Source organism: Aquarana catesbeiana, linkage group LG13 (genome assembly GCF_042186555.1).
Source record: "Aquarana catesbeiana isolate 2022-GZ linkage group LG13, ASM4218655v1, whole genome shotgun sequence".
Taxonomy (NCBI): Eukaryota; Metazoa; Chordata; class Amphibia; order Anura; family Ranidae; genus Aquarana; species Aquarana catesbeiana.
Window position 1 is genome coordinate 186,471,191 of NC_133336.1, and position 14,916 is coordinate 186,486,106.

Sequence of the window (14,916 nt, forward strand, 5' to 3'; positions counted from 1 at the left end):
TTTGTTGCCCGAAAATTGGAAAACAAGTGTCTAAAGGAGTGTACTAATGGTAAGAATTTAGGACAACAGTCTGTCAACAGACAATCCCCTTCAAACAATTGAACCGTGTGTACGAGGCTTTACACTATTAAAGACATTTGGGATGAATTTGAAAACCATTTGTCACCAAGGCCTTCCCCTCCAATAATAGTACCAGAGCTCACATAGCTCTTTTGACTGAACTGGCACAAAGTGCCATTCCCAAATTGGAGGCTGTTATAGAGACAAAAAATGGGCCAACTTCCCATGGTTTTGGAATGTTCAAAATGTTTTTATAGGTATGATGATCAGGCGTCTAAAAACCTTTGCTGATATATTGTATATAACTGATCCTATGAAGATTTTCAGGATGCAGAATTAGACTTTCTAGGTGCTTGTAGCATAACTTTGATACTTTACACTGATAGTCATTCTGACTTTTGGTTGGGTGACCATTGGTGTCTTCCAACAAGTGATAATTGCGAAAGTCTGAACAGAAGTTCTGCATTCTTCGGGAAACTCCCATCATTGATCAATTCACGTGCCAGAGTCTGGTAGTTTTGTATGGGGAAGTGACTACACGAATTGTGGCTTTGCGGAATACATAAAGCATAAATAGCCCTCAAACTTTACCATTCAGACACCGGCAGCTCTGAATAAACCTGTCTTGGTGAGTAGTAACAATAACTGTCAGCATTTTAATGGTGTCCAGGGACACTCTGTTTTCAAGCCAGTACTACTAACCATAACATGTATAGTACTGTCTTGCTGGATCAACAATTACTGTGTTTTAAAGTATGTTGTTTTATATTGGAATATGCCCTTGTCCCTACACTAAAAGACCCATCTTCTGAAGCTTTTAAGAAGAGATGAGTATTTATGAGTTGCTTAAAGGCAGACTGACTAGGAGATAGCTGGATTGATTGAAGTAGGGAGTTCCAGAAGATGGGAGAGGCTCTGAAGAAGTCCTGGAGGCAAGCATGGCAGAAAGTGACAAGGGAGCTAGAGAGCAGCAATAAAGAGGGAGTTGTAACAAGGAAGTTAATTAGTTGCCTGGTGGTGCCATTGGTTAAGAATGATCTATTTTGGAAATATTACAAAGGTGATGGCAGCAAGATTTGGACAGTCATTAGATATGGGTCTAAAAGGGCAGGTCAGAGTCCAGGATTACACTTAGCAACCTGGCATGAGGAGAGGGGCTAATAATTGTGTTAAAGATTTTGGCAGAAAAGACATGGGAGGCGCACAGGGAGGAAATATCATGAGCTCTAATTTGGAAATATTGAGCTTTAGAAACTGGTGTGACATCCACACTGAATTCGTAAATCAGTAATGCTGAAGGAGAGATCTGAGGAGTAAAAAGATAGATTTGGATATTGTGGGCATAGAGATGTAATTTGAAGCCATGGGAGGTTATCAATTGACCAGGGAATGAGGTGCATATAGAGAATAGAAGGAAACCAAGGAAAGAGCCTTAAAAGACCCCTGCAGACCCTAACACTGAATTAGCATTAAATAGGTGGGAAGAGAATCAGGAAAGAACAGAATGTTGGAAGACAGGGGAGTGGAGTTTTTGAGGAGGAGCAGTTGGACAAATAGTGTACACCAGCCTTTCTCAACCTCTTCAACACAGAGGAACCCTTGAAATTACTTTCCGTATCAGGGAACTCCTGTTTATAATTAGTATTTTACCAGCCTCTGGAGGAACCCTACTTGAAAAAGTCTGGTGTAGAGGCTTTTGGCTTTAAACGTTAGTGACTTTTTAGTACAGCAGTTTCCTTGGAGTATTGCTATAGACAAAGTAATTGGTATAAACCTGTAAAATACTTACATGTTAAATAAATATTTTTTTTTAACAGGTTGACATTGTAAGATAATGGGCTCCCCTGTAACCAGACTTGCATGCTTGCTCAATATTATAATGTCTGTTTATGGCGGTCCTGATCCCACTCTGGATTACCACTGGAAGCTATGGGTTCTACAAAACCAGAAAGTCTACATGAATGCGGTAATATATAATGCCAATGAGGATCTTTATTTGGTGTTTGTTTTTATACCATTTTAGCATTTAACCATCTTGTCCTTATTTATAAAATGCATTGATTACTCTGTAAAAAATTAGTAGAACATTGCAAGCTGCATCTGTGTTACCATCAAGGGCTTGTGGCTGTATTGTTACCTATTTGTATGTTACCTTCAATTAAAATATTGAAACAGACAAATTAGTAGAACAAGCAGCAATGGTATAAAAAGGGCAGTGACGCAAATTCAGTTTTCTATAAAATGGTGAAGTCTTATTGAAGCAATGTTTTAATATTGCCAACCACTTAGGATAACTAAAGGACTACTCTCATAGAAACACTGTACTCTGATAACTGTGTGTGTTAATACATGTAACATTATATATACATTCCTTTAAAATGAATTCCTGTTTTGAATGCTTTTACTGTATTACATGGATCTAAAACCAAAACCTTTTTTATTTTCACTTTGCCAGCAAACATCCATTGCCCAGCACCCGCATAAGTGGCGTGCTGGGAGCATGCACGCGTGCCCCCTACCAGGAAGTGCAGAATCAGGTATATATATGTGATTCTGCACAGTTTTGATTCATAACAAATGTTATAGGTTGATTTTACAGAAGTCTGTTTGTGTAATGCTTACTTTTAGATGGCTTGTATACATTTTGATGATTCCATTATCTCCCCACCAGAAAAAAAAACTGAAATAATACCTGGGAATAGTATAAAAGACATTTATATATGAGTCTGCATTTGTTTTATGTCAATCCTGGATGTTTTGAAGTTGTAATGATGATATCCATTTCCTAACATTATAGATGGAAGAGATGGAAAGACGGAATATCTGGGAAGATAGTGTGAAATTTGTCACCATTCACAATCTGGAGTACAGCCTGGGGCTTCACACTTATGAGGTTGGAATGAACCATCTGGCAGACATGGTAAGAACATGTCTCCAAATGTATGCTTTTAAGTATTTGAAATGAAAATACATTTTTACAAATTTTTCCATTTTCACTGTATATTTTAGTTCTTTTAGAGTGAAATCCTCACTGGGCCTTTTTGCTTCTCTATTCAATGCAGGCAGATTATGGCCGGTGGAAGGGGCCAGCAGGGTGCTGTACATAGCTTCCTGATAATCACAGCACCCTGCCTCAGTACTCCTCCCAAGAGCCCTCAGGACTGATACAATTATTGGGAGGTTTTATGCAAATATCAAAGAGCTAGGTGATGCTGGACGTCCTCCAGGCAGAAAATGAGGCATGTTCTATCTGACTTGCTGCAACTTCGAATGCACATTGTGAGATGCTCACAGTGAGCAGGGAAATCAGAGTAAGGCATTTTAGTTCAAAGAGTAGCCTGACTGCACAAGACTGAATAATAGACTGGAGTTCAGCTTTTAAGTGTACTTTTTGTTTTTTAAAAAAAAAACAACCCCCTCTGCACACCTCACAACTTTTTGAGATGGGAATGAGGGACACCTATCAGCAAAAGTATGTAGGCATAGGATACACCCCTTGCCACGCCCCCTTAAAGGAGAATTGTACTAAAAACAAGATTGGTTAAACCCACAAGTGCTTTTTTTACCACTACTATTCCTTTATATTGGCTTTTGGCATTTACAAATGCAGCAATTTAGAAATCAGGTTTAGTGCTGGAAAACACCTTTTGATGGATAAAAAGTGCATTTTATATACATCTATATAGATCAGACCAAAATGAGGGACAAATGAGGAGGAATGAGGGACAGAGGGACATTGCTCCAAATCAGGACAGTCCCTCGAAATCAGGGACAGTTGGGAGCTATGCCAGTGTTAAAAACAGGAGTTGTAGATCACCCAAACTGTTAGACAGAATAATTTTGTTGGTAGCAGATTGGTCGGTAAGTTGAGCTGGGAATTTTCTTTAGTTTTGTTTTGCATGTGTTGCCCTTTCAAGTGCTTTCTGTGAAGGCCAGTTATAGGTGGGGGCAGTGGCCAGTTGTTTGTTACTGATGTAATATTGGTGAGGGGATGCACTGGACACCTTTGCTGCCATTGTGCTATGTGCTGGGTGTCCAGTGCGCTCTTCTGCCTTTAAGGAGGGATGGGCTACCTCCAGACTCACCTGACCTCTGCCTATCAATTAGAATGCATGTGCTTCCACTGTGGAGGCTCTCATAAATTTACAAGAGTTAGGACTGCAGAAATATTAGGGTGCCTTGGAGCTGCTCTGCAGCCCCGGAAGGTTTTACCCCCCCTTACCAACCAGAGCACTTTTAGCAATTTGGCACTGCGCTGCTTTAACTGGCAATTGCACGCTCATGCAATGCTGAACCCAAACGAAATCTGCGTCCTTTTTTTTCCCACAAATAGAGCTTTCTTTTGGTGGTATATTATCACCACTGGGATTTTTATTTTTTGCGATATAAACATAAAAAATTTTTTAAAAAGAATGAAATTTTCTTTTTCTTAAAACAAATATTCAATAAACTAAATTTTTGTCATACATTTAGGTCAAAATGTATTCAGCTACATGTCTTGGGTAAAAAAATGTTTCAATAAGCGTATATTTATTGGTTTGCGCAAAAGTTATAACATCATCAGACTATGGTATAATTTACACAGCTTATAGTTTATGACTGCCTATCTTATTTCTTGAGGTGCGTAAATTGCTCATTTCACTTCCTCACTACCTATCACAGTTTGAGGCCCTGAAATGTCGAGATAGAACATAACACCCCCCCCCCCCCAAATGACCCCCTTTTCGTGAAGTAGACACCCTAAGGTATTCTCTAAGAGGTATGGTGAGTATTTTTCAGATCTCGTATTTTTGTCACAAAGTTTTGAAAATTGAAAAAAAGAAAAGAAAATATAAACTTTCCTTTTCTTTCTTCATTTTCTAACATACTTGATTTGTTGTAGCCGTATTAGTGCAATTGTGACAGAGAAAATTGAGTACTGTCCGTGATACTTTTTTTATTTGCACTAACATACAATTTTTCAGGACAAGCTTTCGGGTATGTCCCCTTCTTCAAGGTCCAAGCAGTCAGTGCTTGGACCTTGAAGAAGGGGACATACCCCGAAAGCTTGTCCTGAAAAATTGTATGTTAGTGCAAATAAAAAAAAGTATCACGGACAGTACTCAATTTTCTCTGTCTTCATTTTCTAAAAAATTGTGGCAATAAATGAGATCTGAAAAATACTCACATGCCTCTTAGCAAATACCTTGGGGTGTCTACTTTCTGAAAAGGGGTCATTTGGGGGGGGGGTGTTTGTGCTAGCTTCACATTTCAAGGCCTCTGAAACTGTAATAGGTAGTGAGGAAGTGAAATGAGCAATTTACGCCCTTTGAAATCCTGAAGGTGATGATTGATTTTCGACACCCGTACACGGCTAGGCTCTCAAAAAGTCTCACACATGTGGTATCCCAGATGCAGCAGAATGTATTTTTGGGTGTAATTCCACATATACCCATGGCATATGTGAGCAATATATAATTACAACTTTGTGTAAAAAAAAAAAAAGAACATTTTTGTTGCCGTTTTCCCGAAACTTGTAGCAAAACAAAATATTCCATGGACTCAACATGACTCTCAGCAAATAACTTGGAGGGTCTACTTTCCAAAAAGAGGTCATTGGGGGGGGGGGGGGGGGGGTTTGAACTGTCCTGGCATTTTATGCCCAACATTAGAATCTTATGCCACACATCACCCACACTTCTAACCACTTGAAGACCAAGCCTTTTCAAGGATAGCTGATGGTCCTGAAAAGGCTACCCTCTTAAGGAAGAGGTTTTATATATATATTTTTTTTTCCCCTTTGAGGATAGCTGACAGTCCCAAAAAGGTTACCCTCTTAACCGGTTCCCGACCGGCTTCTGTACATTTATGTTGGCAGAATGGCACGGCTGCGCAAAGTAACGTATCCGTACGTTACTTTGAATGTGCCGCCATGTGCGCGAGCGCCGCCGGGGGTGCGCAAGCCTGCCGCGATCCCCGTGAATCGGGTCGCAGGTCCCGCGGACTCGATCGCCGCGGGCATACCCGCGATCGCCTCACGGAGAGGACGAACAGGGAGATGCCGTTGTAAACAGCATCTCCCTGTTCTGCCTAGTGACAAGTGTCACTCGATCTCTGCTCCCTGTCATCGGAGCAGAGATCAGTGACATCACACACACAGCCCATCCCCATGACAGTTAGAAATCACTCCCCTAGGACACACTTAACCCCTCCCCGCCCCCTAGTGGTTAACCCATTCACTGCCAGTGTCATTTCTACAGGAATCAATGCATTTTTATAGCATTGATTGCTGTATAAATGACAATGGTCCCAAAAATGTGTCAAAAATGTCTGACATAACATCAAAGTCACAATAAAAATCACTGATCGCCGCCATTACTAGTAAAAAAAAAATTATTAATAAAAATGCCATAAAACTATCCCCTATTTTGTAAGCGCTATAACTTTTGCGCAAACAAATCAATAAACGCTTATTGCGATTTTTTTTTACCAAAAATATGTAGAAGAATACGGATCGGCCTAAACTGAGGAAAAAAAATGTTTTTTTATATATTTTTGGGGGATAATTATTATAGCAAAATGTAAAAAATAATGCGTTTTTTTTCAAAATTGTCGCTCTTATTTTGTTTATGGCGCAAAAAATAAAAATCGCAGAGATTATCAAATACCACCAAAAGAAAGCTCTATTTGTGGGAAAAAAAAGGATGCAAATTTTGTTTCGGAGCCACGTCGTACGACCGCGCAATTGTCAGTGCCGAATCGCAAAAAGTGCTCTGGTCAAGAAGGGGTGAATCCTTCCGGGGCTGAAGTGGTTAAGGAAGGGGTTTTATATTTTTTTTTTCCTTTCTCCTCCTCTCGGTCTTCCCTTGCTCCTCCGCTCACAGCTGACCGCAGAAATGACTAGGGTAATACATCATATAATGTTAAGGGGTTGAATACCCCAGAGAAATGGTTTAGGCTCCTGGCTGAACTGGGAAGATTGAGATCACAAATTATTTTTCTACAGGAGACACATTTTAGAAGTTATAAAATACCAAGACTAAAAAAAAAAAAAAAAAAAAAAAAAGAAAAATCAGATTCCCGACAATGTATCATAGTGCATCTCGGACCTCTAAGTCAAGTGGGGTATCCACTGTTTTATCAAAGCAGACACCATGGAAAGAATCTAAGGTAATTACAGATGAGGGACGTCTCCTTATTGTAAAAGGAACCATAGGGCAGCAGAAGGTCGTGTAGAAGAAGGTGGATGGAGGGCGTGTGATCAACCGCTTACATCAAAACATGTTTGGTTTATTCATGTCAAATGGAATACAAACATATAAATAATACAAATACTACGTTTCTTAAAAACAGGTGACAAAATATGCACTAAAAAGTTAAAATTGGGATATGTCCATGTTGAGGCAAGTATTTAAAATAGGCTGACGCGTTTCGAGGGTAACCTCTTCATCAGAGCCTGGAGAACAAGAGCACAGTCTGTGTTAGCCTGTAGGCCGACATGTGTACATGGGGAGGAGTGGCTAGTTGGAAGGTATGTCCTGTAATGGGTAATTTATTATTCTAAGCTCCAAAAGCAAAAGGTCACATTAGTAAATATATATTTACCAAATGAGGATCAGATCACTTCTCCAGAGACCTCTCTCCAGTTAGTTAATCAACATAGGGAGGGAACCTTAGTGATAGGTGGAGATCTTAATGTGGACCCCATTTTAAACACATCTAAGGGCTCTTCTTATGTATCATATGAGAAATTACGAAGAGTAAAAGGAACTTCTACAGGTGCTGCAATTGATAGATACTTGGAGGACTGTTCATGTACAGGACAGGGATTATACTTTTTTTTCGGCAAAATATAAGACGTACACCAGAATTGATTATATTTTTATATCTCAAAATGCAATCACATCCCTGATGAGAGCTGCTATTGGATCATTTACTTTGTCAGATCATGCACCGACAAATTGTGTGGTGGAAATAGGGGAATTAGATGCCCGAGAGTGGCATTGGAAGATTAATGAGACCCTTTTAAAAGAAAGGGAATACGAGCAAAAACTAAGTCAGGAACTGGACTCCTTTTTCTCAACAAATGAGACAGGGGAAGTAACTCATTTTTGCCTGTGGGAAACACATAAGTGTGTGATGAGAGGTGTTCTTATCTCCTTGGGTGCACATAGGAAAAGGAAGCTCAATGAACAGATTGAATTGCAGCTTAAAAGTATTCGGGAACTGGAATTGGTACATAAAAAATCCCAGGCACAACAAATAGAGGAGAAATTAGGCGGCCTACGTGAGGAGCTAAATTTACTACTTATCGATAAGGCAAAAGCCAAGGTAAAACGCTGTAGGCAGACATTTTATGAATTTGGGAATAAGCCAAACAGTATGTTAGCAAATGCCCTTAGAGAAACTAGTGTACGGAACCATAGTGTGCGTATTAAAACACAGAGAGATGAGATGGTTAGCTCCTCACAGACAATTGCACAGGCTTTTAAGCAGTATTATGAGGGTCTATATCAACTGGAGGGGACACTCTCTGCCGAAAAGGAAACAAAGTAAATGGGAAGCGGCAATGGAATATCTGTGAACTTCAGGCATGCCAAGGGTGACTGAGGAGATAGCTCGAGATTTGGATGTACCAATTACAGTTGAAGAGTTCTTGAGAGCATTAAAACTTTTGAAATTGGGTAAAGCACCAGGCCCAGATGGGTATACCCTGTTGTACTATAAGTCTTTCGCCGAGAAACTGGCTCCAAGATTCATAGCAGCTTATAACTCACTACGTGAGGGGCAGAAAATACAGACAGAAACATTGTTAGCACAAATAACAGTAATCCTGAAAGAGGGGAAAGATCCATCTCAATGCTCTAGTTATCGCCCGATATCTTTGTTAAATGTTGATTTAAACGTTTTTACAAAGATTTGTGCTACCAGATTAGCTGATCATATCCCCTTTTTGATACATCCAGATCAAGTGGGGTTTACCTCTGGCAGGGAGGGGAAAGAGAACACGCAGAGGGTAGTGAGTGCTATTCATTTCTAACAAAGTCAGCATAAACCCTTAGTACTTATATCCGCAGATGCGGAAGAAGCATTTGATAGGGTTGACTGGATGTTTCTTAGGGCCACTATATAACACATCGGTCTGGGGGATGGAATGTTGAGTTGGTTTACAAATTTATATTCAGTTCCAAATGCCAGAGTCAGGATTAATGATAGAATCTCAGAGCCTTTTTCCATTCAAAATGGCACACGCCAGGGATGCCCACTGTCACCCATTATTTTTATTCTTATAATGGAACCTTTTTTAAGGAAGATATGGGCTAATCCAAACATTAGGGGTATAACAAAAGAGAAAGAGCATAATAAGCTTGTGGCGTATGCCGATGATTTAATTTTTTTTTTATAACTTCCCCAGTTTTTTACCTTCCATCCCTTTTGTCGGAGTTACATTAATATGGGGGAATAGCAAATTTTAAAGTGAATTATAGTAAATCAGAAGCAATGGGGGTGGGAATGAATGCATCCCTACTACATTAGATAACTAGGCAGTTTGATTTTAGATGGACAGAATCTCATATAAGCTATCTAGGGACTTAAATACTGAAGAATTTGACCAAGATATTTGAACTTAATTATGCCCCTATGGTGAGACAGTTTAAACTAGATTTCCAGAGATGGGATAAGGAAGTTTTTACATGGTTTGGGAGGACAAATGTTATAAAGACAAATGTGATGCCAAGGCTTCTGTATTTGTTGCAAACCCTTCCAATTAAGATCCCCCCAAGTTTTTTAAGAGATCTCCGAGGTCTCCAAGGTTCCTGAGGTTTATCTGGGCTGGGAAACCAGGAACAGTATGGAGAGCCATTTTATTGCTTCCTAAAGAAAAAGGAGGGATTAGTTTTCCGGCCCCAGTTAGATATCATTAAGTTTCATATCTGGCTAGAGTGGTGGATTGGTGTGTGATCGACAAGAGGAAACCATGGGTACAAATGATCAGGCGACGATTGATATTCCCCTGGAGGGATTGGTATGGGTCTCGGAAACCGGTATTCCAATAGCAGTGAGGAGACAACCAACGGTAGGCGCAACTCTAAGAACAATAAAAAGATTTTTAGAAATACAACTATGTCAGTATACCCGAGCCCTATGGTCCCAGTTCTGGGCATGTCGGCTTTTCAGCCTGGCTTGACAGATTTGGGATTTGATGCCATACGGCGAAGTGGTAAAAATAGGATTATACATTTCTCATTAGATAATCGCTTAATGACAAGAAGCGAGATTGAAGGTGGGATAGCACCAGAACTGGATTTTTTTAGGGCAATGCAATTAGGGGCCTTTAGTCGATCAAAGTCAAATATATATCCGGAAGTATGGGTACCATCAGGTTTTGAGCAGATATGCCTAGATGGGGAGATATTGAGACATTCCCTGTCATATTTTCACGCTGTCCTGACAGGATTGGAGGCACCACAAGACCTTAATTTTATCCATGCATGGGAAAGAGATTTGGGGATTATATTCTCCCAAAGGCAGAAGAATAGGATTTTACTGTCTACTCATAAGTCCTCAGTGATGAGTAGATATCAGGAGGGAGGATATAAAATCCTTACTAGATGGTATAGAACACCGATGGTATTGCACCGAATGTTTCCCCAGGTCTCAGATCTATGCTGGCGGTGTCATGAGGTGGAGGGCACTATGTTGCACATTTTTTGGGAATGTGTGAAAATCAAGTTTTGGAGTTTTGGAAAATGGTTGAAGAAACTGTTAAAGAAGTTACAGGTGTGTCTCTTGGAGAAAGACCAGCAGCTTTTTTTGCTGAACGATGTCCCTATGTCTATAAAAAAATTTACAAATTAATTGTTGAAACATCTTCTCACAGCAGTGAAGGCGTGTATCCCTGTTTTGTGGAAGAGTGAAATCTCCCCATCTAGAGCCCAGTGGTTTGCTAGAATTGCAGAAATACAACAAATGGAGAATCTCATAATGTTAAAAGAACAAGATGAGAAATATCGGAAGATATGGGCCCCTTATACATCGGGAAGGATGTGATGGAGGGTAGAAATGTTTGTTCAGGCAGCTGGGAGGGGAAGGTAGGGGGAGAGAGAAGGATAATTTGTTTTTTTTTATATATAAACATAGTTATATAGTAGGTGAGGTTGAAAAAAGACACAAGTCCAACCTGTGTGTGTGATTATATGTCAGTATTACATTGTATATCCCTGTATGTTGTGGTCAGTTATCTAATAGTTTCTTGAAACTAACAATGCCCCCCGCTGAGACCACAGCCTGTGGAAGGGAATTCCACATCCTTGCCGCTCTTACAGTAAAGAGCCCTCTACGTAGTTTAAGGTTAAACCTCTTTTCTTCTAATTTTAATGAGTGGCCACGAGTCTTGTTAGACTCTCTTCTGCAAAAAAGTTTTATTCCTATTGTGGGGTCACCAGTATTTGTATATTGAAATCATATCCCCTCTCAAGCGTCTCTTCTCCAGAGAGAATAAGTTCAGTGCTCGCAACCTTTCCTCATAACTAATATCCCCCAGACCCTTTATTAGCTTTGTTGCCCTTCTTTGTACTCTCTCCAATTCCAGTACATCCTTCCTGAGGACTGGTGCCCAGAACTGGACAGCATACTCTAGGTGCGGGCGGACCAGAGTCTTGTAGAGCGGGAGAATTATGGTTTTATCTCTGGAGTTGATCCCCTTTTTAATGCATGCCAATATTCTGTTTGCTTTGTTAGCATGCCATTGCTGAGCCTATCATCTACCAGGACCCCCAGGTCCTTTTCCATCCTAGATTCCCCCGGAGGTTCTCCCCCCAGTGTATAGATTGCAGTCATATTTTTGCCACCCAAATGCATTATTTTACATTTTTCTACATTGAACCTCATTTGCCATGTAGTTGCCCACCCCATTAATTTGTTCGGATCTTTTTGCAAGGTTTCCACATCCTGCGGAGAAGTTATTGCCCTGCTTAGCTTAGTATCGTCTACAAATACAGAGATTGAACTGTTTACCCCATCCTCCAGGTCGTTTATGAACAAATTAAGCAGGATTGGTCCCAGCACAGAGCCCTGGTTGACCCCACTACCCACCCCTGACCATTCCGAGTACTCCCCATTTATCACCACCCTCTGAACTCTCCCTTGTAGCCAGTTTTCAATCCATGCACTCACCCTATGGTCCATGCCAACGGACCTTATTTTGTACAGTAAATGTTTATGGGGAAATGCTTTTGCAAAATCCAGATACACCACGTCTACGGGCCTTCCTTTATCTAGCTGGCAACTCACCTCCTCATAGAAGGTTAGTAGATTGGTTTGGCAAGAATGATTCTTCATGAATCCATGCTGATTACTGCTAATGATGTCATTCTCATTACTAAAATCTTGTATATAGTCCCTTATCATCCCCTCCAAGAGTTTACATACTATTGATGTTAGGCTAACTGGTCTGTAATTCCCAGGGATGTATTTTGGGCCCTTTTTAAATATTGGTGCTACATTGGCTTTCCTCCAGCTGTTACCATTCCAGTCAGTAGACTGTCTGTAAAAATTAGGAACAGCGGTCTGGCAATCACTTGAGTTCCCCAAGTACCCTCGGGTGCAAGCCATCTGGTCCCGGTGATTTATTAATGTTAAGTTTCTCAAGTCTAATTTTAATTCTGTCCTCTGTTAACCATGGAGGTGCTTCCTGTGATGTGTCATGAGGATAAACACTGCAGTTAGGGTTACTGAAGCCCCCCGATTCCCTCGTGAAGACTGAGGAGAAGAATAAATTCAATACTTACGCCATCTCCCCATCCTTTGTAACCAGATGTCCTTCCTCATTCTTTATGGGGCCAATATGGTCTGTCCTCACTTTTTTACTGTTTACATACTTAAAGAATTTCTTGGGATTTTTTTTGTTCTCCTCTGCTATGTGTCTTTCATGTTCTATCTTAGCTGTTCTTATTGCACCCTTACATTTCTTGTTGCATTCTTTATAAAGTCTGAATGCTGATGATGATCCCTCAACCCTGTATTTTTTGAAGGCAATCTCCTTTGCTTTTATATGCATTTTTACATTGGAGTTAAGCCATCCAGGACTTTTGTTCGCTCTTTTAAATTTATTACCCAATGGGATGCATTGGCTAATGCCCTTATTTAATATGCTCTTAAAGCAAACCCATCTCTCCTCCGTGTTCTTTGTTCCTAAGATTTTATCCCAGTTTATGCCTTCTAGCAAGGTTCGTAGTTTAGGGAAGTTGGCTATTTTGAAATTCAGTGTCTTTGTATTCCCTTTATGTTTCCTATTTGTGTGATCTATACTGAAACGAATTGACCTGTGATCGCTGTTACCTAAATTGCCCCGTATTTCCACATCCGTGATCAGGTCTGTATTGTCGGTAATCAATAGATCCAGTAATACTTTATTTCAAGTTGGTGCATCTACCATCTGACCCATAAAATTGTCCTGCAAGACATTAAGGAACTGGCGAGCCTTAGATGCATGCGCGGTTTCCTCCGCCCAGTCTATGTCTGGATAATTATTATCCCCCATTATGATAACACTTCCCATCCTTGCTGCCAATCCAGATTGTGATAGGAGATCTGTCCACTTCCTCCCTCAGGATAGGGGGCCTATAGCATACTCCCAGTATTATTTTCCCCTTAGCTTCATCCCTTTGGAGCTCTACCCATAGGGATTCCACCTCCTCCCTAGCTCCCTTAGTGATGTCATCTCTCACATTCACTTGTACATTATTCTTGATATATAGGCATGCCCCTCCCCTTTTTTTACCCTCTCTATCCTTGCGATAAAGGGTATACCCTTGAATGTTTGCCAGCCAATCATGAGAGCTGTTGAACCAGGTCTCTGAAATTCCCACAAAATCCAAATCCTCCTCGCACAACAGTATCTCTAGTTCACCCATCTTGCCCTCCTGGCATTGGTGAACATGCCACGTAGTTTAGACCTTATCCTTGTATTGGGAGTTCCGAGATTGCAACTAGGACTTGCTACTATACTTACCTTGGGTTTTTGTGCTTTGGTCAACCTACCACTAATGCCCCCAATGCTGCCCTCTGGAATATGTTCCGCGCTGACTGACTATCTCTACCTCTGCACCCTCCCCCCATCACCTAGTTTAAAAACCCCTCTAACTTTTTGGCCATCTTCATTCCCAGCTGATCTGCACCCTCTCATTTAGGTGCAGTCCGTCCCTTCTATGGTCGGCCCAGTCCTCCAGGAACCCAAACCCCTCCTTACTACACCAGCTCTTCAGCCACTTGTTTACTTCCCTAATCTCCCTGTGCCTTTCTGGTGTGTCTCAATGTACCCGTAGTATTACTGAGAATACTACCTTGGAGGTCCTTTTCCTCAATTTAGCTCCTAAGTCCCTAAAATTGTTCTTTAGGACACTCCATCTGCCTCTGACTTTGTCAATAGAGCCAACGTGCACCATGACAGCTGGGTCTTCCCCAGCCCCTCCCAGTAATCTGTTCACCAGATCTGTGATGTGCCGAACCCGAGCGCCCGATAGACAACATACTGGCGCTTCAGGTCTTTGTTACAGATTGCCCTCTCTGTCCTAAGAATTGAGTCCCCTTCCCCTACCACCAAAATCTGTCTTTCCTTTCCCTTGGCTTCCCCCCCACTTTCACTGGAGGAGTTCTTCCCCTGGCAGCTAGGAGAGTCCCTCAGCTCCAGCAGTGCTGGTCTCTGACTGGTTTCACCAATGTCACTCAATGGAGCGTACTTATTGGGATGTTCCAGCCTTGGATCGGCCTCCCTGGCACTTCCCCCTCTACCCTTCCTGACTGTCACCCATCTACTCTTTGCTAGCGCCTGCACCTCTTTGTCTCCACCCGCCTCTGTGCTGGCCCCTTCTGGCA

At 41.1% G+C, this 14,916-nt stretch overlaps 1 protein-coding gene across 1 annotated transcript in view; it reads left to right on the forward strand.

Annotated features, from left to right (window-relative positions):
• The first annotated feature begins 546 nt into the window (after nucleotides 1–546).
• LOC141117509 (cathepsin K-like) overlaps nucleotides 547–14,916 on the forward strand; it is a 59,898-nt gene continuing 45,528 nt past the window's right edge. Inside the window, exons 1-3 of the mRNA XM_073610407.1 lie at nucleotides 547–688; nucleotides 1,878–2,026; nucleotides 2,858–2,980. Of these exons, the coding sequence (XP_073466508.1) occupies nucleotides 1,895–2,026; nucleotides 2,858–2,980 (255 nt within the window). The 5' untranslated portion in view covers nucleotides 547–688; nucleotides 1,878–1,894. The remainder of the gene's footprint in view (nucleotides 689–1,877; nucleotides 2,027–2,857; nucleotides 2,981–14,916) is intronic.